The sequence below is a fragment of the Eupeodes corollae genome, chromosome 2 (genome assembly GCF_945859685.1).
Source record: "Eupeodes corollae chromosome 2, idEupCoro1.1, whole genome shotgun sequence".
NCBI classification, from domain to species: domain Eukaryota; kingdom Metazoa; phylum Arthropoda; class Insecta; order Diptera; family Syrphidae; genus Eupeodes; species Eupeodes corollae.
In genome coordinates this window covers 144,283,858-144,311,050 of record NC_079148.1, presented here as the reverse complement: position 1 = coordinate 144,311,050, position 27,193 = coordinate 144,283,858, and the positions used below count along the sequence as shown (strand labels likewise).

Genomic DNA, 27,193 nt, shown 5'->3' with positions numbered 1-27,193 from the left:
GTTCAAAAATACTCTCGAATGGAAGAGTATACTCTGCACCACATCATAAAAAGGCAATGGAGATCCAATCGAAGGGTAAGTACATTTCCCATATTTAAGACTTTTGGAAATCTTTTAAACTAAAATATCTCCTAAGACTTGTATCCATCCCATTGCTCAAAGAAGGACTTATACATATTTATCATGAGGTTTCCTCACAGGAAATTAAATATTTATGAATCATTCCAGCAAAGTTTGAGTTGAGATAATTTTCAAAGTTTTTCGATGAAGAGCTTAACTTATGGAGAATTGGATAGATTACAAATTCAAATTAAAGAAAAAGAAAAGTAAAACCATTCCGACATCTTTTCATTAATTCAAATAAAAGTTATTTTATAAAACTAGTTAAAATATCAAAAAGCAGTAATTCCAGTCATCCAGTGATGTTCAAATGGTAGACATGTGCATTCAAGAGGACACAAGCGTCCAAAGGTTTTTCTCAAAACCCACCCCTGTCTATCAACTCCTACTCTCACTTCCCCGCGGTGAACATCGGGTGCCTAGTACCTCAATTGGAGATTGGGTTCCAACCCCAGTGGAAAGTTGTTGGGGGCAGCAATCAAGAGAGGGGGGAGAGGTGTTTCCACTAAGGTACCTCTCCTTATCCAGGCGGCAGCGGACGAATTCTCGAGATGCAATCAACGGTGGGGCCTACAGTTCTTCGACATATTCGGAGCCCAGGCGGCCAGGCCTGTAAGGAGCGGTTTATCCGGCTCCCCTTCCTTGGAGTTATACTAAGGATCTGGCCCTCCAGGTTGGGGGTTATGTCGTCGGGGTGACTTCCTGGCCACGTAAAAAATACCTTTAGTTTCGAAGCACCAACAAGCCTCTGATACGGACGGATTCACTGTTGACAACCCAAGCAAACGAAATAAGGACAACGAACTTCGGATATGTACGTGGAATGTTAGGTCCCTTAACAGACCACGTGCAGCCGAACAATTAGCGGAAGCCCTAAACTGCTGCAAGGCAGATATTACAGTCATCCAAGAATTGCGATGGGATGGACCGGGCAAACGCAAACTAAAAGACTGCGATAGCTACCGAGAACAAAAACAGCGGATATTTGGGTGTGGATTTGTTGTTGGAACTAGACACAGGCAAAAAGTCTTGAGTTTCAACAGTGTGAGCGAGCGCATCACGACAATCCGCATCAAAGCTAAATTCGCCAACATAAGCCTAATATGCGCGCATGCCCCAACAGAGGAGAAAGATGAAGACATCAACGACATATTTTTCGAGCTCTTGGACAAGACATATGAGCAGTGCCCTAGCTATGACATTAAAATTGTCTTAGGAGATTTTAATACCAAGCTAGGAAGAGAAGACATCTTTGGTGGGATAATCGGGAGATACAGCCTACACGACACCACCTTCGACAACGAATTCAGGGTGGTCGATTTCGCTGCGGGCGGGACGTTCTGGTAGCTAGTACGCAGTTCACGCATCTTAATATCCACAAGGGCACATGGAAATCTCCTGATCAATCAACTGTCAACCAGGTTGAGATCGAAGCACATTTCTCCAGTATACAGGATGTCAGAACTTTCCGAGAGGCCAACATTGACTCGGACCACTACCTCGTTGTAGCCAAGGATATCCCGATCCAAGTCAAAATAAGGAAGTACTGTGAGAAGATTCGACGTTAGACGGCTACAATCGCAAGAGACTGCCATGTCCTTTTCCGATCGAGTCTCTAATAACCTCTTAAGGATTCATATGCTGCCTGCATTAAGCCAATTAAACCAATGGCAATATTGCCTTACAGCCATCAGAAATGCCTCATCTGCAAAATATGGTTGGAAGAAAGCATTTCCGATGAGTGGAATCTCAGCATAGTTTGCCCGATACATAAGAGAGGAGACCCTCTAAACTGCTCCAACTACAGGGGCATCAGTCTCCTTAACATTGCGTATAAGATCCTCTCTGCCGTATTATGTGAACGCCTGAAGCCATTCGTCAACAACCTGAAAGGTCCTTGTCAGTGTGGCTTCAGACCAGGGAAATCCACTATCGACCAAATATTCACACTACGGCAGATCTTGGAAAAAACCCAGGAGCTTCAAATCGATACCCACCATCTCTTTATCGATTTTAAAGCCGCGTATGACAGCATCTATAGGGAAGAGCTCTACCGAGCAATGTCTAGTTTTGGCATCCCTGTCAAACTTATCCGTTTGTGCAGAATGACGATGAAGAATGCACGCTGCTCTATCAAGATCGGAAAAGATCTTACCGATTCATTTGATGTCAAAAAAGGTTTTAGACAAGGCGATGCATTGTCATGCGACTTCTTCAACATCGTTCTGGAAAGAATTGTGCAAAACTCAACCGTCAACACTAGAGGCACAATCTTCCAAAGATCCATCCAATTACTAGGATACGCAGATGATATTGACATAATTGGAAGATCAAAGCGTGATGTCAGTGGAGCGTTTTTGAGCATTGCGACGGAAGCGAAGAAGATGAACGACGACGTCTTAGACAAAACGTCACCATGGACAGCTATAACTTTGAGGTAGTTAAGGACTTTGTCTACCTAGGCGCCGCTATTTATGCAGACAACGACACCAGCGCTGAAATCAAACGAAGAATAACTCTTGCAAATCGTTGCTTCTTTTTACTTAGAAGGCAATCGAGAAGTAAAGTCCTTTCTCGAGCATGTAAAATCACCATCTATAAGACACTCATCATCCCGGTTCTCATTTATGGCACTGAGGCTTGGACCCTGTCAAAGAAAGATGAGAGCGTCTTAGGATGCTTCGAGAGAAAAATTCTTCGCGTGATTTTTGGTCCCGTACGCATAGATGAAGAATGGAGGAGAAGATAATATAACGACGAACTGTACGGGCTGTACAGCGACACTGACCTAGTTAGCAGAATTAAAGTCCAACGGCTTAGATGGCTAGGTCATGTAGAGCGGATGGACATCAACGCTCCAGCCCGGAAGGTCTTCGAATCCAATCCCGAGGAACGGCGCAGTAGAGGAAGACCGCGACTCAGGTGGCGCACCCAGGTGGGAGAAGACCTCAACCAACATGGCGTGCGAAACTGGAGACAGCTAGCTAGGGACCGAGCTGGCTGGAGACGCATGTTGGTTGAGGCCCAGGTCCGCCCCTGACTGTAGCGCCACCTTAAGTAAGTAAGTAAGTAATTCCAGTCAAAGTTCAAAGAAAACTATTCCAACCGTAATAAGTCGAAATTTACATGAACTTACAGGGAATGCAATCTTGTCTAATACCTCGTATAGATACATTGTCAATATGACTCAACATCAATTAACCTTCAAACAACTTTAAACAAAGTTAGAACGCATTTCAAGAGATTACTAAGTTTTCGAAATCTGAGCGATAAATTAAATTTTTTGTATGTGACTCATTTAAGACCCAAACAAAAATCCACCGGGCATTCTTGGAAACGTGCATTATTTGTTTTAATTTGATGGAATTTTTAATATCTTTTGATAAGAAAGTTTAAACAAACAAAACTCAAGCCATTTTAGATTTATGTATCTGAACTTAAACCTAAAAAAGAAAAATGACGCAGACGGCACTCACTCCGCATGATGTCTACCCAAATACAACAAATGTGACCGCAATGATTCATCTCGACAAGTGGTCATTGAACGCGGAGGTGTGGAGGTATTCAAGACACATGTATATTTTCAGCTCAAGCCCCCACCACCACCTGATATGATTTTTGTAATAACAACAAAAAGAACGTGTCTTTAATTGAAAATAATTTATTTTAATATTCCAAGCACTTGTCCTAAATCCAAAAAACACTATAATGTACTTGTATATAATTGTTAAAAATACTTTTTTAATATTTTTTTATTTTTTACAAACAAAGAAAAAACAAGCTCAACAGATGGTTGTGCTGTTTGTAAATCTTTTAGTGCGATTATAGGTTCAATGTCTGTTTTTTAATTCAAATTTACATGTCTACCTGTAAGCAGTGGCTTGAGAAACGGCAGCCCGCCACTGCCACTGCCGACGCCATCGCCACCATAACTACCTTACTACCGCCATCGCGCTGACGCCGCTGGCGACGAAAGACGACGACGACGACGTTTATTTTATTTTTAATTTTACTCAGCCGACAATTTGTTTAACTAAACTCAGCCAACAGGCATCATGAGTTTATAAAAGTATAAAGTTTATAGGTAGTATCTCAGACCTCAGACATACAAGCTTAGCTTAAGTCTACGTACGGTACGTGTGATGAATGTCTAGCGCTAGTTTGAAGTTTTCCTTATCTTATTTTTCAAGGTGATTGGAAATGATTTGTGTGCTGCCTTTGCGCAGAATAATAAAATTGAGAAGTGCGAGAAATGAGCAAACTCTTAAGAAGAGTTTATATGAGTTTTTATTACTAACCTATGACGAATTGGAAGCTAACAAAAAAAAACAAATCTCAAGGCGTTTTGTTTTATTTATACAATTTACTCGATAAAATTTGAAGCGTCGAAAAATCGTATTAGTTTAGGACGGGTAGACAAAAATAAAATAATTAAATCTACGACTGGAACTGAAATACGCTTGTGTTCATGTTTAAGTGGCTTAAAAGCGACTCAATCACTTAATTTGTTATTGCTCTTCACCAGAATTTACTAACAAATAATAAAAACATGGATAAACCGTCACCCAAATGGGTTAACGTATTAATAAAAATGTCTAGCAAGTCAAATTTATATGATTTTTATCAACAGTCTGCATAACTTATAATCTGTTTTTTATTAGTTCTTATGAATTTACATAAGACCGGCAAAACTAGCCGGTAGTTTTTCTTCTAGCAATCAAATTGCTCATTTCCGATATAATTTTACTGTATAGAGTCAGGTTTATAAGGCTCAGCAAAGTTTTATCGAAGGAACATTGTAATCCTTTATTTCTAAAAAATCCTGATGGAACCTGGACAGCCTCTCCAGCCGAATCTCTTGAGCTACTGATGAAGCCGCGCTTTCCGGGTTGCGAGAGTGATAACCCCGAATCGCTTGAAACCACAGAGCTAAACGTAGCTCATATGGAACAAGTCAATTCCGTCATAACCAGAGAAAATATTTTGTGGGCCATCAATACTTTTTCTCCATATAAATCCCCAGGCATAGATGGCATACTGCCAGTTATGCTTCAAAAATTGCATGATGTAGCAGCTCCATGGCTGGAACAAATGTTCAAAGGATGTCTCCTTCTTAAACATGTGCCCATGTCGTGGAGACAGGTCAAAGTAGTTTTTATCCCGAAAGTGGGTAGGCAAGGTCACGAATCCGCGGAGGATTTCAGACCAATAAGCTTAACATCTTTTGTGCTTAAAACCTTGGAGCGCATTCTTGATTACCATATTAGAGAAATCCTAGTTGGACGACCTCTCGAAAGCTCTCAGCATGCTTATCTTAAGGGCAAATCTGCGGAGACTGCCCTCCATGAGGTAGTGCGTACTGTAGAACAAATAATCCATTATAAAGAATTTTCTCTTGCCACCTTCCTAGACATAGGTGCTTTTAACAACGTCCTTACAGAATCCATAGAAGAATCGCTTGTTAAGTTCGGTGTAGAAGACTTCATTCGAGAATGAATTATTTCCATGCTCAGTGGTAGGAAGATTCAAGCCTCTCTAGGCAATACAATCGCAACAAAACACGTGAGTAGGGGAACACCACAGGGTGGTGTTCTTTCGCCTCTTCTATGGCTTCTGGTCATGGATACAATTCTCGTTAAATTAGAGAGATGTGGAGTGAAGGCGGTAGCCTATGCGGATGATTTGGTGCTATTGGTGTCAGGAAAGTACACCTCTGTGATTAGTGAAATCACGGAGTCATCTTTGAAGAAAGTTAGCAACTGGGCCACTAGTTGTGGACTAGGAGTTAATCAAAGTAAAACTAAACTGTTGCTCTTTACCACCAAAACTAAAGTACCGCCCTTCACGCTACCTCGACTCAACGGTCAAATCCTATCATTGTCTTCCAGTGCAAAATATTTGGGAGTTATACTCGACCCTAAACTAAACTGGAAACTAAATATTGAAGTACCGGTTAAGAAGGCCTGTGTTGCCTTCTACGCCTGCAGCAAAACTTTCGGTAAAAAGTGGGGACTTCAGTCGAAGATGATTTTTCCAATCTGCTCTTAGCAAAGCCTATAATATTGATAAGCTAAAAAAGGTTCAGAGAGCTTGCGTGGGCACCACAGGGGCCATGCGTACTTGCCCAACGGACGCCTTAAACGTTATTTTGGATCTTCTACCAATCGACCTTTTTATTAAATACATATTTTCCTGCAGCGCCATTAGGCTGAAGGAATCAAACAGCTGGTTTTCAAATCAAAACCTTATGTTCACAGCTACACTACGAAATTAATTCCCTCAGATATTATCTCGGTAGACACTGACTACTGCACTCCTACTTTGAACATTAGTAAGGGTTTTAAGGTTATTTTCGTATCGAGAGAAGATTGGGAGGATGACATCGTGTCGATAAGTTTTGACACAACCATCTTTACTGACGGTTCAAAGATGGAGTGCGGAGTTGGTTCTGGGATCTTTTCTGAGTCCCTAAATGTAGCCAAATTCTTTAGGCTTCCTGACTTTGCTAGCGTTTTTCAGGCTGAACTGCTGGCAATAAGGGAGACATGTAAGATACTTAAACAAAACCCAAACCAAAATGTGGCTATCTTTACAGACAGTCAGGCAGCTGTCAAAGCCATTAACTCGGCCATATCCTCATCTAAATTGGTCCAGCAATGTCGCGATGGGCTTGCGAGCCTCAATATTAATCTCGGTGTCACCCTGATCTGGGTTCTGGGCCATAATGGTATCAAGGGAAATGAACGGGCTGACGAGATAGCCAGGCAAGGATCGGCCCTTCATAGCTCACTTGCGGAAATGGTTAACATTCCTCTTGGTGCTATGAAGGGTAAAATCTTTTCTATCTACCAAACTGAATCAAACCGAAGGTGGAGCAATTTACCCAACTGCATTATATCTAGGAAAATATTGCCCACCTATAACAAAACCTAAACAAACGATCTTCTATGCAGGCCAAGGCAAGACATAGCCAGGATTGTTGCGGTTTGTACCGGACATTGGCCTATAGGAGTTCATTTGGAGAAGTTGGGTATCTCCTACAACACCTTTTGCCGTAGTTGTTGTGACCAAAGAGAAAGTGAAACGACGATCCATTTCCTCTGCAAATGTCCTGCTTTGACAAACTCTAGAATGCAATACTTTGGTAAAGCATTCTTTCACGACCTTGATGAGCTATCTGAGACAAAGATTAGAGACCTAATCTTTTTTCTCAATGCGACAAAATGGCTCTAACATAATCGCTATGAAGCTTCTCTATCAATCTATCCCTTTCAATCAAAGGTCAAACGAGCTTTTGGTATCAAAACGGCCCACTACAGCGCTAATTGGATCTCAGGCTAGGTTGCCTTGAGATCGCCATTTCTACCTACCTACCTACCAGGTTTTTAAGATACGAGTATTATTTAATGTAACTCAATACCCTTGTGTTGTTGGAAAATCTATCAATAGTATAGTAGCATTTTACACGAATAACAAAAACAATATCCGCTGTATGAATACTGCCGATAAAAGTTAAAGTAGAATCATACTACGGATGGGTTTTCGAAATTTATACGATTCTCAAATGGATCTTATTTGATTTCGTTCTTAAATGTTGGTACGATTGATATTGCATTTGTATCTCGATGGTTGTGTTCGTTGAGTAGTTGTGCATTTGGAATTATGTTTGTGTTTTCCATTGGGGAAACAAATCAATCTGTTACTGTTGATTTTATTTGGCTTTGTTAATGAAAATGGACTAACTTGGCTTATTTTGCAAGAGAAAACAATAAAAAAGATAATTAAGTTTTGCTATGTTTCCACCAAAGGTTTATCTCAGTTTAGATTTAATATATCTTTTTGGTGTTTCCACCGAACAAGAATATTTAAAAATGATTAAGTTTGACAGCACTTTCTGAAATGCAAATGGTGTTTCGATGTTTCTTATGAAGTACAAGTGAGATAGTTTGATTCGTGTTAAACAATCAACAACTAAATAGTTCAGCACCATATAAGAATATGTTACCTTCTCCATCTTCATTTTTTGTAATTGTAATTTGATTAAAACAAAACTATATTTTTTGTACACAAACATGCAAATAAACAGACCATAATGCATTATCTGTAAACCCAACTTCTCCACAGAGGTTTTTCTTCACAAATTTTGACAAGACTCCGATCTCCGACGGTAATAGAGTCAAATCAAGCTCGTTTCAACTCGATTCAGGTATATAAAGAATTGAGGCGATCTTCAAGCTCGCTTCAACACCACATGTTAATGTAGTAGTCTACGAACAAACCCCCTCCTTGAAGCAATTGTTAAATGAACTTTTTTTTTATAGAATTTCAATTTCTTCTTGAAAATTGTACATTTTATTAGTTTTAGTTAGTTTTTATGGCTTTATTTTTTGATTTAATGATTTTCACAAAACTTTCTTCTATTTGTGTGTGTATTTTTTTCATTATTATTCTGACAGAACTTCTTTCAGTTGTACCAATTTTTAAATACAAGAATCTGGCTACTGCGGATCATTTTGTTGGCAATTTTTCACCAGAGCCAGTGACTTACAACTTTCAACCATTCCTGTGCGCGAGTAATGTTGTCAGAGATGGAAGGCACCTACAATCCGAACGGCTAATTTGAAAAAGCTCTTTTCCATGACAAGAATATTACTCTTGGAGCATTTGTCAATTCCTCGTAAGAGGCAGTACCCGTGAACAAAGTTAGGTGGCATGGATTGAACCCCAAACCCCTCGATTGACAGTCCGACGAAACACCATTTGCATTTTAGAAAGTGCTGTCAAACTTAATCAATTTTAAATCTTTTTGTGCGATGGAAACACCAACAAGATTTATTTAATCTAAACTGAGGATAAACTTTGAGTTAAAACATAGCAAAACTTAATTATCTCTTCTATTCTTGCAAGATAAGCCCAGTTAGTCCATTTTCATTAACAAAAACTAAATAATATCAACAGTAACAGATTTTTTTCCCCCAAAGGAAAACACGCGATTCCAAATGCACAACTACTCAACGAACATAGCCATCGAGATAAAAATGCAATATCAATCGTACCAACATTTGAGAACGAAATCACATAAGATTCATTAGAGACTCGTTTAAATGTTAAAAACCCATCCCTAGTAAAATTCTATTCTAACTTTTATCGCTAGTATTCATACTATGGATATTGTTTTTGTTATTTTTGTAAAATCCTACTATACTATGGATAGATTTTCAAAAAAAAAATCTTTATAAATTGTTGGTTTTCACATGTCTTACATAAATCTTAAAGGAAAAGCTGAACCATTTACGATCCGAAAGAACAAAACGACAAAAAACTGAAAAAATCAACGTCTCTTCCTGAATTAACATTTGCGACTAAAATGAGTTTGCGAGCATCTGGGCAGCCGGGAGCTGCGAAACTAATTCACGATGTAACCACCAGTCCTGGAAAATTTGAAACGTGTAGGAAAGCTTTACGAGAGCCTACTGATGAACCTACTTCAATGACTGGTGAAGAAGCCTTAGATTTAATTATTGAAGCAGACTTATCTCGCTTCCAATATGAAATTATAAGATCAAAAGCTCCTAAAGTATCAATCCTGAAGTTATGAGTGTATCGGAGACTTCTGTGAGAACAGATTTGCAAAGTTTGCTAAACCTAACAGTAAAGCGTTTGAAACCACCTCTTATAGAGGGAGCACTTATTTTAAGTCGCCAAAAACGCTGCTAAGTGTTCAGGTTTTCTCCGCCGATGCAAGAAGTTTCTTTTACCCCTTCTTATCTTGCTATAATTTATGAATTCGTAGGGAAATGGGCAGTTCCCCCAATAAGCCCCCTGATTCTCTTGGACAGAATTTAAAAAAGTGCTTTAAAAACGATAGTTAAATTTTGTCTAACTGAAACGTTTGCATCTCACCCCTCAAACAATTCAACTGTAATACCAGTCCTTCCAGGAATACTTATCATTTTACCCTTGAGCTAAATTAAGGACGTACTGTAAAATACAGATTCTTTTTTTGAGTCGCACTACAGGAGAGAACCACAACCTCAGCAGCGTTAGACACTCTCCTCCATCTGACACCCCTCGACATCTTCAGCAAACAAGTGACAGCGAGTACAGCTATAAGACTCAACGCCTCAATTTGATGGACCAACAATAATATGGGGCACTACATCATTCTGAACCTCTTCGGTTCTATACCAAAGTACCAAAACACCAATTTGGTAACAAATTCCAGGTATCCATTCCATCCAGAGATGAAAGGGAAGACAAAAAAAACTCCTGGATGACAAAAGCATTGATTTTTACACAGATGGATCCAAGATAAATGAGAGAGTGGGTAGTGGTGTGTACCCAGAAAAGCTGAATCTAAGCATCTCATTGCGCCTCCCTAATCATTGTAGCGTCTTCCAAGCGGAAATTTTAGCGATCAAAGAGGTTCTCTTCTGGCTAAGAGAAAATGTGATATCAACTTCTGACATCCACATCTTTTTTCTGACAGTCAGGCTGCTATTAAATCTCTTGAAGGTGTCTCAACCAAATCTCAAATGGCCCTCGATTGTCGATCGTCTCTTATGGAGATGGCGCAGCTATTTAACATTCACCTATGTTGGGTGCTGGGCCACAAAGACATCACGGGAAATTGTAGAGCCGATGAACTTGTTAAAAATGGAACCGTCATACCTATTTCGCCTGAAAGGGAGAAGATAGGTATACTGATAGCTTCATGTAAACTTCTGCTTAAGAAGCAGCTCTTATGATAACAAACTCTAGGTGGCACAATTTACCAACGTGCGCGCAGCCACGAAACTCATATGGCCTTCACTGGACCTAAAGCTTGTTATCTCAAAAGCAGACTGCATATTAGCTCCCTAATAGGTGTCCTTACGGGACACTGTCTTATATGCAGACACGCAATACGACTTGGTGTAGCCTCAAATGACTTCTGCAGGAGCTGTATGTACAAGGAAGAAGAGGAAACAATCTCTCACCTTCTCTGCACTTTCACTAAGACGCATACTTCATCTGGGAGACTGACTTTTTGATAATCCCAGTGAATTACTAATAAGGATATCAAATATCTTCTTCGCTTTATAAAAAGCTGAAAATGGTTCGACAACTAAGAAGAAATTCTCTAGATTCATGTGGTGGCACTATGGACCTTTTCTTTTGGCCTAAGTGTTTGGGTTCTGTATCCGCAGCCACTTTAACCTAACCTAAACCAACACGAATGTGAAATGCTTTAACAGTCCCAGTATTTCCCACTAATTGCACTGTACACGCATTCAAAACCAATGTGCATCGGAATCTTCTTTCTAATCCTAGCCCATTTCCTAATTGCTCGCAATAATCTTCATAAGGGTATTCAAAGGTTTCTCAAAACTCTATTATGAAAACTCATAACGAATTTGAATTTCCAAAACTTAGCAAACTACTAAAATGATTTAAACTGTTTCTAGAAGACAAAGACTAACACTTTGATATGTTCTGTTTTATTGTCCTTAACATTTTTGAATCAAAATATTTTCAAAACCTCATGTAGAACAATTATAAAGCGAGATTAACATTCAGAACATCTTTATCCTTTAAAGAAGTATTGCTGGGATAGATTAAAAAACAAACATTATTTTGTCGACCAGTGTAATTAAAATTAACCGATTCGTTTCATTTCGATTTTCCAAAAAAATCAAAAGATCGATTTCTTGCACCGAAACTTTTTAATCATACATTTTTTGATATTCAAAGAGTGTAAGATCAGATACGTTATTTTTCTCCAAACTATTTAAATTTGAAAAAAAAGTCACGACCCAAAACCGTCGTGTTCGCCCAAAATCATTAAAATTGTCTTTTAGGTCAGATCTTAAAGTTGAGTCATCTAAAACAAAAAAAAAACAAAGAAGACTCAAAGCCCATTCTCGATTTATGCTTTCTCATGAAAAAATGTATCCAAGTCAATGTATCACAGGTGTGCTATTTGCTACCAACAAACATTGTAATAGCAGGTAATTGCGAAACTTTGAATGACATCACGTTGCATATTTTTTGCATAGGGAGCTGCTGCAATTTTCCTAACAATATTTTCATGCCCTAGTGTTCAATGATATACAAAATGAAACAAGGCATAGATTTTTCTCGTTCGTCGTTGGTGCTTCGAGTCTTCGATTCTTTTTGAAAAAATGTAAAAAATAAAACAGAAACCAAAAAACAAGTTTAGTCATACCTTTCTGAGTAAATATAATAAAATAAAGTATAATTTATGAATAAGCGCATAAAAATTCTGTGATAAGACCAAAAGAGCTGAACACACAACACCCAACTAACCGGTTACACTTGACTTTGTACAAATCGAAATCCAACTCCATACCGCCGACAATTCGTTCCACTGCTGTTGCTGCTACGTATAGGCATGGCTTTGGCTATAGGTGCAACTGTATTACGTTACGTTGCATATCCACAAGCTGTTGAAGCTAGATCCTGGCCTGATTCAGGCTATAAAGCTTTTTGCAGCAAGAAGGTGAAGTTGATGTTAAAGAGAATTTTTTATTACTCACAGTCCGGTATGTCGTATAATTGTGACGGTGACTGTGACGGTGAGTGGGTTTTCTGCACAGGTAGTTAGATATGTTTTGTTGATACAAGGTACGATCGACTACGACCGACTACGACCGACACAAGACACAAGGCACAACCAACAACGGTCTTTTTTAGCGGAATTCGATTTGAGACTTCAATGATATGCCTATAAGCCTAAGTTTTAAAGCCAAACCGCACCTCATCGAGATCTTGAGACTTAAGCTGTAAACTTGGGGATTAACTCGAAACAGTCATAGGTGGGATTTTGTATTTTTATTTTTATCTTAATTCTTTTTTTTTGTTGTATTTGTTTTACATTTATATTTCGATTTGGATGATTTCTGGGACAAATTACTTCCCGGAATGGTGGTGAAAGTACAAAATGTGATATTTGATCGTTAAATTTAAAATCTGTTAATGATGAATGGCATTCAAGTGGCTTGTTGTTGTTGTGCTGTTGATGATGTTGATGTTGTCCGATGACGCACTCGAATGCATATATTTGAATTTTGATTACATATTATTTTTTTAATTGATTGAGTATAGTTTTCGGTAAATGATGACTGATGAGTGATGGACAAATACGAACAGCCAAGAGTGCACTTAGTTAATTTTTAAATAGAATTTCATTATTTGAAAAAAAAAAACATGTGATAAGTATGAAGAAGGTTGAATATGACAGGAAATACCAGCTTTTGATTGCAAAAACAAAATGAAGAGTGACTAACAATGTTATGATTGTGGTCTACTAAAAATTTCACCTTCTTTTAACGACATACAACAATTTTGAACTTGTAGCTTTTTAAAAACTAAACGAGTGTCAAGTGGAGAACACATGTTTTTACTTCTTTGGATACTCATTGAGCTAACAAAATTGTCTCGGCTAAAAATTCATCTGAAACTAAGTTTTAAATAGGTTTTATGGCACGAATTTTCTTTCGCACTCTTGCAGTTACAGGAGTACTAAAATACAATTCTCTTATTGCTCTGAAGAGCACTTCTTCAACGTTGTCAAGACCTGTTTTTATTATGATCTGTCTTATTCTGTGGGTCCACGAGCACAAAGAAAACAGTAATTGTACATACTGTCCTTTAAAAAGGGGAAGAAGACTTCTCACCCTAGATATCGTCCAAATACACTCTCTATCTCTCAAGTTCATGAAAACGCTGATCAATCAACAATTTAGAACGAAAGCTTTTTAATGACAGCCGATATCTTTCTTAGCAAAGCTTCATGGGTGATTTCAAAGTTTATCTCGCCGAATAGTGGAATACATCGTTACATTGTTTTGAAGATAGTTAGATTATTGCACTTAAAATTTCAAAAACATTTAATAACGTTCAGCAACTTTCTAACCATTCAATACAAAATTTTTTGGATGGTGTTCCCCAGGGCTCCGTTATTTTAATCTATCAAACAGTACCTTTAGCTTTTCATATTCGTTTCTAGAAGTTTCATACCTTGTCCTTCGGATGTGAATGTAAAACTTCAACGGTAGGGTACAATAAGCTGATAAAATTCGGATCTCGAGAGTATTTTGCAATGGGGAATTTTTTACCCGTGGAAAATCTCTTGCTTTAATAACGTAATATTGACTTCTGTCCTTGAAGCGCAACGCACCTCCATCGATGAGGAAACTTATCAACTTACTCGGTATTTGTATCAAAGATCACCTTTTACGGATTGATCAAAATACTGCAGATTACTTAGAATTTCTTCGAAGGTGCAGTAAATTTGTCCCCGTTCCGAATGGGCTATAAATTATAAAGCCTTCAGATGCATTTCAAAAAAATTTAATTCTTTTGGACAAAATCAAAAAAGAGCTTTGAATACCGCAGTAATATCTCAGGTCTTTCGCAGGTTTATTGATATTTCTGCATTCACCCCCCCCCCATCCTTTCAAACAATTCAGCAATAATCCTCGCACTTCTAGGAATCTCCATCAGTAAGCTCTTAAGGGGAATTTCTAACGTACTGCCAAGTATAGAGATTTTTGTTTTTAACCGCGCATCAAGAATGTGACAGTGACAGCAACAGCAATATGTTGTGTGAGCTCTTGGAAGACATCGGTGAATTTATCCTTAACGGGAGAGGCTTTGGCGATTAAACTGGAGAGTTTACTTTTGTGACAACTAGAGGGTCGTCAGTTATTGACTACTGCTGCCCTTTATACATTGCAATGGAAATAATTAAAAGTTTCTCAATTGAAAGTACAACCTTTTCGGACCACATGCCGCTAGTTTTAGGTCTGAAGGCTTTTAAGATACGCAAAGTTCCCCCAGTTCATTGTTGCTTCCAAGACTTAAATGGTTTACCAATAGACGCGCTCAATACATTGATTGAATTGATGAAGTTGTTGTACAAAAACTCTTGCCTTTGGATAGAGTGTTAAAACACGATGCAAACCCTTAAAAGAGTGTATCTATGCAGTTTGGTATGGATTGTCATAAAGCTCGAGAAACTTTACTTGAGCTACTTAACATTTACAGAAAATATAATCTCGATGCAAGCAGAAAAAACTATTGTGAAGCCAATAAAAAGTACAAAGCCCTACTACCAATGCATTCCCAGTCAACTTGCAAGTATTAACACAGCAAAAGATTGGTGGAAACTGGCTAAAAAGATACGCGGTGATCCTACGAATACTGGAACCCAAATAACAGCTTCTGAATTCATGCCATATTTCGAAAACTCCCTTAATTCAGAACGATCAAAAGGTGTTGTAGGAGATACCCAACTTCTCCGCATGAACTCCTATAGGCTAATGTTCGGTACAAACCGCAACAATCCTGGCTATGTGTTGCCATGGCCTGCATAGAAGATCGTTTGTACGGGTTTTATTATAAGTGGGCCATATCTTCCTAGATATTTACCCTTCATAGCACCAAGAGGAATGTTAACCATTTCCGCAAGTGAGCTATGAAGGGCCGATCCTTGCCTGGCTAGCTCGTCAGCCCGTTCATTTCTTACGATACCACTATGGCCCGGAACCCAGATCAGGGTGACACCGAGGTTAATATTCAGACTCGCAAGCTCATCGCGACATTGCTGGACCAATTTAGCTGCCTGACTGTCTGTAAAGATAGCCGCATTTCTGTTTTGGTTTGGGCTTTGTTTAAGTATCTTACATGCCTCCCTTATTGCCAGCACTTCAGCCTGAAAAAAACACTAGCAAAGTCAGGAAGCCTAAAGGATTTAGCTACATTTAGGGACTCAGAAAAGATCCCAGAACCAACTCCGCACTCCATCTTTGAGCTGTCAGTGAAGACACGATGTCATCCTCTTAATCTTCTCTGGATCTGAAAATAACCTTAAAACCTTACTAAGGCTCAAAGTAAGAGTGCAGTAGTCAGTGTCTACCGAGATAATATCTGAGGGAATCAATTTCGTTGTGTTGCTGTGACCATAAGGTTTTGACAACCAGCTGTTTGATTCCTTCAGCCTAATAGCGCTGCAGGGAACTATGTATTTAATAAAAAGGTAGATTGGTAGAAGATCCAAAATAACGTTTAAGGCGTCGTTGGGCAAGCTGTTCTCTGAACCTTCTTTAGCTTATCAGTATTATAGGCTTTGCTAAGAGCAGGCCACCACACAATCAACCCATATGTTAAGATTGGACATACTACGGCTGTGTACGTCCATAAAATCATCTTCGGCTGAAGTTCCCACTTTTTGCCGAATGTTTTGCTGCAGGCGTAGAAGGCAACACAGGCCTTCTTCTTAACCCGTACTTCAATATTTAGTTTCCAGTTTAGTTTAGGGTCGAGTATAACTCCCGAATATTTTGCACTGAAAGGCAATGATAGGATTTGACCGTTGAGTCGAGGTAGCGTGAAGGGCGGTACTTTAGTTTTGGTGGTAAAGAGCAACAGCAACAATAATGAAGCATTTTATTAAACGTAGAATAGGTTTGGAATTAATGCCCTGGACAACAGACAAATGTCGTGAAAATGTTATCTTTCGAAATTGTGGAAACATTCACTTCGTAGTTTTCCTCCTTTAGCTGCTGTAACCCGTATGTTCTTTTCCCCGAAGTGTTACACCACCAAATGTATTTATTTTTTTAATTTCCGGTTTCCTGGTTTGATTTGATCGCGTGTTATAATCCAATCAAATTCTGGCATCACTGCATTTAGAATGTAGAAGTAAATTAAATATCTTCATGACATCAGTTTTATATTTTACACCACATTGAGGACGACTCAAGGTCGGGTTGGCTATTAATAATATTTTTTTTTAAACGTGCTATTCTTCATATTCAATTTGTATGTGTTCCATATTCAATCTTAAATTTATTCAGGTAGGTAGAAAGAAACACTAACCCAGGTAAGGTACCCAAACACGTACTTAATAAAAATTAGAATACTCGGAACTAACCTTCCTTTTTTTAATAACATAATTAGTCTTTGTGGGTTACCTATCTATACAAAAAAAACTTCTTGAACAAAACACTCACAGTTCTTTTTTTAATTCAACCTAAATTGACTTGGTATTTTTCCTAACACACAATCTAAAACCCACTAAATTCCAATTCCTACCTACCCAACCAGCATACAGACTTATGAACCTACATACCTATCAATAATTTTTTTATTTTTTGCTGTCCGACTTTATTATTTCTACTTTTTGTTTTTTTTTTTTTTGTATTTTTTTTAACTAATTGTATCTAACAACAAAAAGCTGTTTATATGCTCATGGATTTAATATGAAAATAGCTTCACTGAAGTATGGTAGATGGATGATGGTCCGTCGGTCGTCGCTCGTCCATTCGTCCAAAACGGAAAAAACTTAAATAGAAAACAAAAAAAAACCTTTTTGGCACACTTGCCAACTATAGCATAAAAAAGCATTTTCAAGGCTTGGCCTCTGAATCTGAATACTTTTGTTTGGGCAACAGCAACTTCACCAAACCAAATGAATGTAATCCCCTTATATACTTATATCTACCTAACCTATGTACGAGTAGTTAGATATGTTGGCGGCTGACAATGAAAACATATCGATTTGGTCGGGTTTTTTCTTCTTCTCTGAATGCTAAAACAGAGACTGCACATTGTCTCTCCTTTTTTGTCTTGTTGTTGTTGTTGAAAAAAGGACATTTTATAATAACATGTACCTAAGTACTTATGTATGTATGAAAAATACAATTTTAGCTGCTGGCATGCGTCACACAAAACCCAACAACAGCAAACAAGGAAACAAAGGACACTTTGTAGCGTTGCTGCTGCTGCTGTTAGTGATGTGGATTGTGGATGTCTAGAAATGTGTTGGCTGACAGTGTTTTTTTTTTGACAAAGGCCATGTGGAAACATAACACCACTTACCTTGTAGACTTGGCCATAGGTTCCATTACCAACGACTTCGATTAGTTCAAATATTCCAGCAGGATCCTGCAAAAAAAGAAAAAAACACATCAGAAATAAGTAAAAAATCATATTCATGAGATAAATAATTTATGTAGGTAAATTGTGTAAGTACACAACGTATACATCTATGGCCAAAATAATAAGAACACTTTATAATTTTCGACTGTTCTTTTTTAATTAAATGAAGCTAAAATTGCACCAACAAGCCTAGGGTACGGATGGATTTACTGTTGACAACCAACGCAAACGAATAAAGGACAACGAACTTCGAATATGCACGTGGAATGTTAGGTCCCTTAACAGACCACGTGCGGCCGAAGAATTAGCGGAGGCCTTAGAACGATATAAAGCAGATATCACCACCATCCATGGGATGGGCCGGGCAAAAAGAGGATGAAAAACTGCGATATTTACTACGGTGACTGCTACCATGAAAACCAACAGCGCTTATTTGGATGCGGCTTCGTCATTGGAACCAGACTTAGGCAAGAAGTCTTGAGCTATAGGTGCATCAATGAGCGCCTCATGACCACACGCATCAAGGCTAAATTCGGCAACATTAGCCTGATATGCACGCATGCCCCCACAGAAGAGAAAGACGACAACACCAAAGATATGTTCTTCGAGCTCCTAGACAAAATATATGAGCAGTGCCCTAGCTACGATATTAAAACAGTCCTGGGCGAATTTAATGCCAAGCTAGGAAGGGAAGACATGTTTGGTGGAGTAATCGGCAAGAACAGCCTGCACGACAACACTTTCGACAACGGATTCAGGCTCATAGATTTTGCTGCGGGGCGAAACGTCATGGTAGCCAGTACGCGTTTTCCACACCTCAACATCCACAAAGGTACTTGGACTTCTCCAGATCAATCTACCGTCAACCAGATTGACCATATTGCGATTGACGCCCGAAACACTTCCAGCATCATAGATGTACGAACTTTCCGAGGAGCTTACATCGACTCGGACCACTTCCAGACCCAAGGCAAAACAGGGAGGTGCTGGGAGAAGGTACAACGTCGAACGGCTACAATCGCCAGAGATCACCAAATCCTTTTCCGACCGAGTTACAAGTAACCTCTCTCGAAGTTCTCTGCCGCCAACACAATATATCGAAAACCTGTGGCAACATTGCCAAGATGCAATCAGAGAAGCCGCCTCTGATGTGCTGGGTTTCAAACAGCTACCAACAAGGAACCCCTGGTTTGATGAGGAATGTCGGCAGGCAAATGCAGCCAAATAACAGGCACGCAAAGCGGCGCTGCATAAAAGGACGATAGCTGCTCATGAGCTCTACGAGCAGAAAAGGCGAGAGGAATACCGACTTCTCAGAACGAAAAAGAGAGGGGGTGAGAAGCGTCCGGTCGAAGATGTTGAGAGGTTTAAAAGCAGGAATGAAGTTCGAAAGAACCGAAGGCTGCAAAGACGAAAGTGGAAACATCATAGTGGAACCGCAGTCAATGCTGAGGATATGGAAGGACCACTTCTGCAGACTGTATAACGGCGACGACGAACCCAATTCCGCTGTCAGGCAGGAAGATCCCTTCAACATAGAAGACGAAAGGCAACAATCCCGTCCTCCCGACTTAGACGAAGTAAAGATTGCCATATCTAAGTTAAAGTCTAATAAAGCCGCTGGAGCGGATGGCTTGAATGCCGAGCTCTTTAAAGCAGCTGGAGATAAGTTGGTAAGGAACATGCACCAACTTATCTGTAAGATATGGTCGGACGAAAGCGTTCCTGATGAATGGAACCTCAGTATTGTTTGCCCGATCCTGAAAAAAGGAGACCCTCTAAACTGCACTAACTATAGAGTAATCAGTCTACTTAACATCGCCTACAAAATCTTCTCTAACGTAATATGTGAACGTCTAAGGCCCATCGTCAACAACCTGATAGGCCCTTATCAGTGTAGTTTTAGACCAGAAAAGTCCACAGTCGATCAAATATTCACATTACGGCAGATCTTGGAAAAAAACCAGGAGCTTCAAATCGATACCCAACATCTCTTTATCGATTTCAAGGCCGCATATGACAGCATATACAGGGACGAGCTGTATAGAGCCATGTCTAGTTTTGCCATCCCTGCCAAAACTCGGCCGTTTGTGCAGGATGATCATGGAGGATTCACGCTGCTCCAAAAAGGTTGGAAACAACTTAACAGAATCTTTCGATGTCAAAAAAGGTTTTAGACAAGGTGATGCACTGTCATGTGATTTTTTTAACTTCGTGCTTGAAAGAATAGTGCAGAGCTCACACGTCAACACTTGAGGCACTATCTTTCTTGCTGTCGTCAAGAAGGGACGTACAACACCGACACGTATCAAAACGTCACCATCGACAGATGTAACATCGCGAAACTTGGAGCGAGAAACTAGTGAAATCTAGCTAGGGACCGAGCTAGATGGAGAAGTTTGTTGGGTGAGGCCCTAGTTCACACAGGACTGTAGCGCCACCTTAAGTGAGTAAGTAAGTAACTAAGTTGTCGTTAAATATGACAGAAAACACTAGTTGCAGCTAAAAAAACATCTCGAAATCATTTTCGAACTGCAAAATAGAATCGTATTCATGATTGAGATGTCCGTCAAAAGCTAATCTATTTATACCATCTGCAGCGAGATTTTGACACGCAAGACAGCTTTAGGAAGATCCTTCGTATTCTGTAGGATACTAACGTTTATGCAAAGTCTAGTTAAAAGGTGCAATTCTGACGTAACCAGAAGCGGATTTATATTGCAAAAATATAAAACATAAACCACAATTCATAAAAGGCTTAAAGGAGAAGGGAAATGTTTTTTGATGTTTTGAAAAATGTTTGGTGGTCTCTCAATGTCAAGAGCGTTTAACTTCAAGCTCATAAAAGCAATTTAAAAACTTGGTGTTCACTCGATGGATTTGTCTGTTTATCAAGTTTTTTGTTGTGAAAGGAGTAATCTGGAAAAAGTTGTATATGTTGACATACTATGGTATATTTTAAAAAAAATGCACGCCCTAAATGGTGTATTCAACAGAACAACGGTTCCAAGTAGTTTGTAATGTTAAAAAAGCTTTAAATTCAAATGAAAACAAAACTGAAAACTGTTTTTGAGTGGTATTCTCAAACGTTGGATCTATCAGATCCACAACAATACCCTTTTTTTGTTGGAAAATAGTAGGATATCGGTATAGTAGGATTTTAACCGAATAAAAAAACCAATATCCATAGTATGAATAACACCGATAAAAGTTACAGTGGAATTTTACTATGGATGGGTTTTTGACATTTATTCGAGTCTCCAATGGATCTTATGTGATTTCGTTTTCGAATGTAGGTACGATTGATATTGCATTTGTATCTCGATGGCTGTGTTCGTTGAGTAGTTGTGCATTTGGAATTATGTATGTTTTCCATTGGGGAAAAAAAATCAATCTGTTACTGTTGATATTATTTACTTTTATTAATGAAAATGGACCAACTGGGCTTATTTTGCAAGAATAGAAAAGATAATTAAGTTTTGCTATGTTTTCATGAAAGGTTTATCTGAGTTTAGATTAAATAAATCTTTTTGGCGTTTCCAGCGCAAAAGAAAATTTAAAAATGATGAAGTATGACTCTCTAAAATGCAAATGGTGTTTCGATGATTTCGATGTTAATAGATTCAAATCAAGCTCGTTTCAACTCGATTCAGGTATATAAAGAATTGAGGCGATCTTCAAGCACGCAAATAATAATGTAGTAGTGTACGAACAAAACCCCTCCTTGAAGCAATTGTTAAAAGAACTTTTTTTTATACAATCTCAATTTCCAGATGTTTTCTTACTATTTCTTCTTGAAAATTGTCCATTTTATTAGTTTTAGATAGTTTTTTTGGTAAGTTAATTTTAAAATTAGATTTTCACAAAACTTTCTTCTATTTGTGTGTTTTTTTTATTATTCTTCTGACAGATCTTCTTTCAGTTGTACCAATTTTGAAATACAAAAATCTCTGTATAGTAATAACGGCCCCAACGAAACAATCATACGTGGGCCTCACAGGACGCACGTGAAAGGAAAACACGATTGTGATTAAAACACAAATAATAGCCTCGGTTGAACAGACTGATAATGTTGACAAACACCCCCCCCCCCCCCACAAACGGACAACGACATACCAATATGTCCACGCCCAAATCAAAGCTGATGTGACATTCCTCCATACAATGCGATGGGATGAACCAGACATTAGGAATTCAATTATGAAAAGTGTTTACTTTATGGGATGTGGATTTTCTGTCAGAGGAAAAGTTAGTCAAAGAGTTTTTAAGCTTTCGGTATATCAGCGAAAGAGAGATAACAATCCGCATAAAGGCCAAATTAAATAACCCATGGAATAGAAGGATGACTCTACCAAAGAAGAAATCTTCAAAGCTCATTGCTAAAACTTATGAGCAATGCCTTAAAAACCTTTTGCTTGGAGATTTTAACGCCAAAAATTATATGAAAGTCATCTTTGGTATGTCAATTGGACGATATACATGTTGATATCGGCCTAAGTCACTCCTCATCTAACTTATGTAGAGGATGTGAGAACGAGGAGACGAAGGAAGATATCTTCCACTTTCTATGCGAATGACCAAGTTTAACCAAAAGATGAGTGACAATATTAGGAAATTACTTTTTTGACAACTTATACTCCGTCTCGTCTCGAAATTCTTAAATTTTACCAAAAATTAGGATGATTTAGAGAGGCTCCTTCAGCCTACATCCCCATCAACCTTCCCAATACTTTCCCTTTTTAGGGGAGCACAATGGATCCAAAGTGATCCAAGTGATACAGATGATACACCTCTAGCACACTTAGCGTTCGCATGTACAGATAAGCCAAAATCTCATTGAAGAAGGAAAATTCCATTGAGTGCAAGATGAAAGATAATAGACTTAAACCTTCTAACAAAACGAGATTTTCGAAAACTGTCACTAAAATGTGGTACTCAACTAAGTTTAAAAAATCACAAAATAAACGTTTGTTTCTTTTAATTTGGCCATAACTGTATGACCATAGGTATGTTAAATTCATAAGTTCAAGTGTACTTAAACAAACAGAACTTAAGAGTAAAATTGATGTGGGTTAACAACAAGGAAGACCTATTAACAACAAAAGAGAATAAAGTACATATGAACACATATACTCATATTCCACCCCCTTCCAACACTTTATAACCATCGTTTTGTGCAAAAAGGGGTCTGTTTCTGTGATGTGCTATGTTCCCCAGAGTTGCTATTATAATATTGAGGGTGAATAGAAAAAAGGGACAGTTGCTATTGCTGCAAACAACACATCAACAACAAGAATCTTATCAGACTAGTTCTATTGAATAATTAATTTCATTATTGCCACTTCAAGAGGTCATTGGCCGAGGGCAGTATAGTGTGGTGTGGTTATGATGACGACAAAGGCAAAGATGGGGCTTAGTCAGCCGAAGCAGAGCCCGAGCCCGAGCCGGTTCGGCCCAGTATTCAAGCAACAAAACCAACAACACTCATATTGAACACGCCAAAGCCAAAGAGATTCATTCATATAGACACAACAACCAAGCACAATATGACCGATTACGACAATTTACACACGCACTGGCAGTGACTATGGCTGTGGCATAAAAGCCCCCAGCTCCACCATATCGTTCCAAACCTAACCAGCCAGCCTACGAGAATGATGTTCTCTTCTGTTATTTTTTTTTAACTTATTTTCATCATCGTTCTCGTCTTTGGTCGTCGTTCTCGTTTAATGTTTTTTTTTCTGATAAAAGACGAATACATATTTGCATTCTTCAGGTCATAACTTGGGAAAATATTTCCACCCCCTTCAGAGATCCTTCACCCCACCCCCTTTTGAATCTATGGGTAGGTATTTTTTTCTTCTAAGGTGAACAAATTCCAAAGCAGAAATGTTACCTGCCTCTTTTTTAATCAATGAACATTCGGAAAAGAAGAGAACCAAGACGATGATGATGATGGGGTTGAAAATCGTTATTTTGGTCCTCCTTCCCATCTTCACTGTCAACATACAATTTGGGTTTGACAAATTTCTAAGAAAATGATAAATTATACAAAAAAAAATGAGGAAAAATCTAATGGAAGAGGAAAATGAGCAAAAATATCTCTCTTTATAGAATTTCTCTCTAGGAGGAGATGTCATCTCTTCGTAGGTACTAGGTAGAGTGCATTTTTGTTGCAAGTCCATGTTGCCAAATTTCTTAAACAAGTCTGCAAGTCTAACTCTCCTCTACCGTTAGTGATGCTGCTACTGGATTATAATGGACATGGACAAGGACAAGTTGTCATTTTGTTGTTGTTGTTTTTATTAGTTTTTCTTTCTAACGGTTCTCATTTTGTTTGGTCTGCATTTATAAAGTGCACTTATCTTTTCAGTTGTGCAATTTATAGTCTCTCATTTTTCCATCCTGATGCTCGAGAAGGTTGAAGGCTGGGGGAACAAGAATGATAACCATTGATAGAGAGATGAAGGAAACTATAAAAGTGTTACCATAGCTTTGCAGGAGTTGAAGGTACTAGAAATGTCTTGTTAGACGAATTGCATCATAAACGGTGCTCAAATAAGACAGATTTTGATAATTTCTGACAAAGAAATATTAAGGATCGGACAGGGAATGAGTGTCGTTGGAACCCGTTTTAGAAATAAATCAATAACTTCGTATGATTCGTTTTGAATCAATAATCTAACTTGATTGAAAAGAAAAAAAAAACAAATTAGGACCCAAATGAGACCCTTGAGGCACTCCTCGTGTACAATTACAAATGAGAATAAATTTACGGAGAAAAAACAGTTCGACATTTGAAGGAAACAAACCTTCTAAAAAATATCAAATACAGTCCACAAATGAGCTACATGTCAAATAATTAACGGAATTGTTGTATAATCGAATATACATAGTCTTGTGACTAAAAATATAATTCAAAATTGATTTTTACAAAGTGGTTGATGTTTTATTTCTTTGTTCTTTTTTTACTGATTTTTTTTATTACAAAAAACTTAGACATAACATTTGGTCCTTCGAGCCGGATTTGCAGATTTTCCATGTTAGGGACAGACAACAGACTAATGCTGGGCAGAGACAGAGGCCCGTGTAAGCATTTACGAGTCGGTGCGGGTTCATGAGGGGCTGGATAAGTTCCCCCTCTAGAATGACAGACAATGAGACATATTTAGGCACTAAAATATTCGTACATTGTATTGGGTGTGAACTGTGAAGGCGCGAGCAGCAGATGGGAAGCTACGCCTTCTACGTGCTCTGACCGACACAGGCTCAGAAACGTCCTTCATCACAGAAGCTGCCGCACAACTGCTGAAGTTAGAAAAGCGACGTACCATTGCCGATGTGTCTGGGTTAGGAGTGGTCAGCAGTGGCATAACGCAACATTCCGTCGAAGCACGTTTTGCGTCCCGACACTCGACGTTTGAGACAGCCGTACAAGCTTTGGTATTCAAGTCGCTGACTGGGCATCTCCCGACCCAACGAGTGACGACCGGCAATTGGGACCACCTCAAAGGTCTTTCCTTGGCAGACCCCCATCTCTGTGAGCCTGCACCAATCGATCTTTTACTCGGAAGTGACGTTTGCGCTCAGCTTCTCCTTCCTGAGATAAGGCGTCTAGAGGATGGCATCGGTCTGGTGGTACAAAAAATCGAATTGGAATGGATTGTTTTTGGACAAGTCTCACCAGATTATCCTCGGCAAGTTCGCAGTTTTGCCCAAGTTGCTGACTTGAGCTCACAACTTAAGAAATTTTGGGACATTGAAGAAACGCCGTTCCACATCAGACTGAAGATGACATTGCATGTGACAAACACTTTTCGATGCACACAAAGCGCCTTCATGACGGGCGTTATGAGGTTAAGCTGCCCTTCAAAGGTGAAGGCAGTCCAGCGATGGGGTCCAGTCGACAAAGCGCTTATAGACAATTTCTGCACTTAGAAAAGAAGCTTGAGAGCAATCCGAAGATGCAGACTATAACAAATGTTTAAAAGAGTATGAAGAACTCCATCACATGGAGGAAATTGATGTAAATGATGCGGTTTTACAAACCCCATTTCACTACTTTTTGCCCCATCATGCGGTTTTTAAAGAAGCTAGCTCCACTGCGAAGCTGAGAGTAGTATTTGATGCAGCGAGCGAAAGCTTCGCACGGGAAATCCCTCAACGACCGGCTACTTCTGGGTCCAAAATTGCAGTCGAGCATCATAGATCTCGTTCCAAAATGGCGGACTCACAGAGTCACATTTACGGCCGACATCGAAAAAATGTACAGACAAATTTTGGTTAGTTTCCCAGACCGATACTATCAGCTGATCATGTGGAGAGAGCATCGAAGACATACCAGTTCAAGTTCGAGAGCTTTACTTTGAACTTTCGTTCAATTTGTCGAACCACGTTAAGACTCTCGGCATCAAATGGTTTCCTGTCGACGACTACTTTTCGTACCAGAATCTTCAACCTACAACTGATGCTACCACCAAACGATCTATGCTGTCGACTATAGCCAAACTTTTCGATCCTCTTGGTTGGATCTCACCGTGCATCATTACCTCAAAAATCATGATGCAGCGATTGTGGGAGCTCGGTTGTGATTGCGAAGAACCGATTGCACCAGCCTTGGAAAAAGATTGTAATGCTTTTCTACGAGAACTACCAATCATCGAACGACTTCGCATCCCGCGGTAGACCCACATAAGCAAGACCAACAAGACCATCGAATTGCACGGGTTTTCCGACGCTTCGATGAAAGCTTTTGGTGCAGCAGTCTACATCCGTGTTCTGGACAGCGATGACAACATCCATGTACATTTGTATTTACACAATGCAAATTAGCATTTATTTTTTCATTTAGTCTTAGTCTTTGAGTTCTATTGCATTCATAACAAACTAAATGTGCTTTAAAATTAAAAATTTTAGAAATAAAATGCCGAAAACAAAGGAATTATCCATTGAAACTCGATCGGAGATCGTTACCAAGTTTAAGTGTGGGATTTCGGCGTCGTCGGAGTTAGTAAAAATTTATGAAATTTTAAGGAAAACTGTTTATAATTTAGTCAAAAAGAACGAGACGAACAATTGCTTGAACAATTTAAAGAGAACTGGGAGGAAACCGGTGATGACTCAAAGA

The 27,193-nt window shown here is 38.9% G+C and overlaps 1 protein-coding gene across 15 annotated transcripts in view; it reads right to left on the bottom strand.

Annotated features, from left to right (window-relative positions):
- LOC129947820 (serine/threonine-protein kinase mig-15) overlaps window positions 1-27,193 on the bottom strand; it is a 103,822-nt gene that overhangs the window by 63,095 nt on the left and 13,534 nt on the right. For all 15 annotated transcript variants that reach the window (XM_056058519.1, XM_056058527.1, XM_056058528.1 and 12 more), the window contains exon 2: window positions 18,007-18,072. In XM_056058519.1, the coding sequence (XP_055914494.1) occupies window positions 18,007-18,072 (66 nt within the window). The remainder of the gene's footprint in view (window positions 1-18,006; window positions 18,073-27,193) is intronic.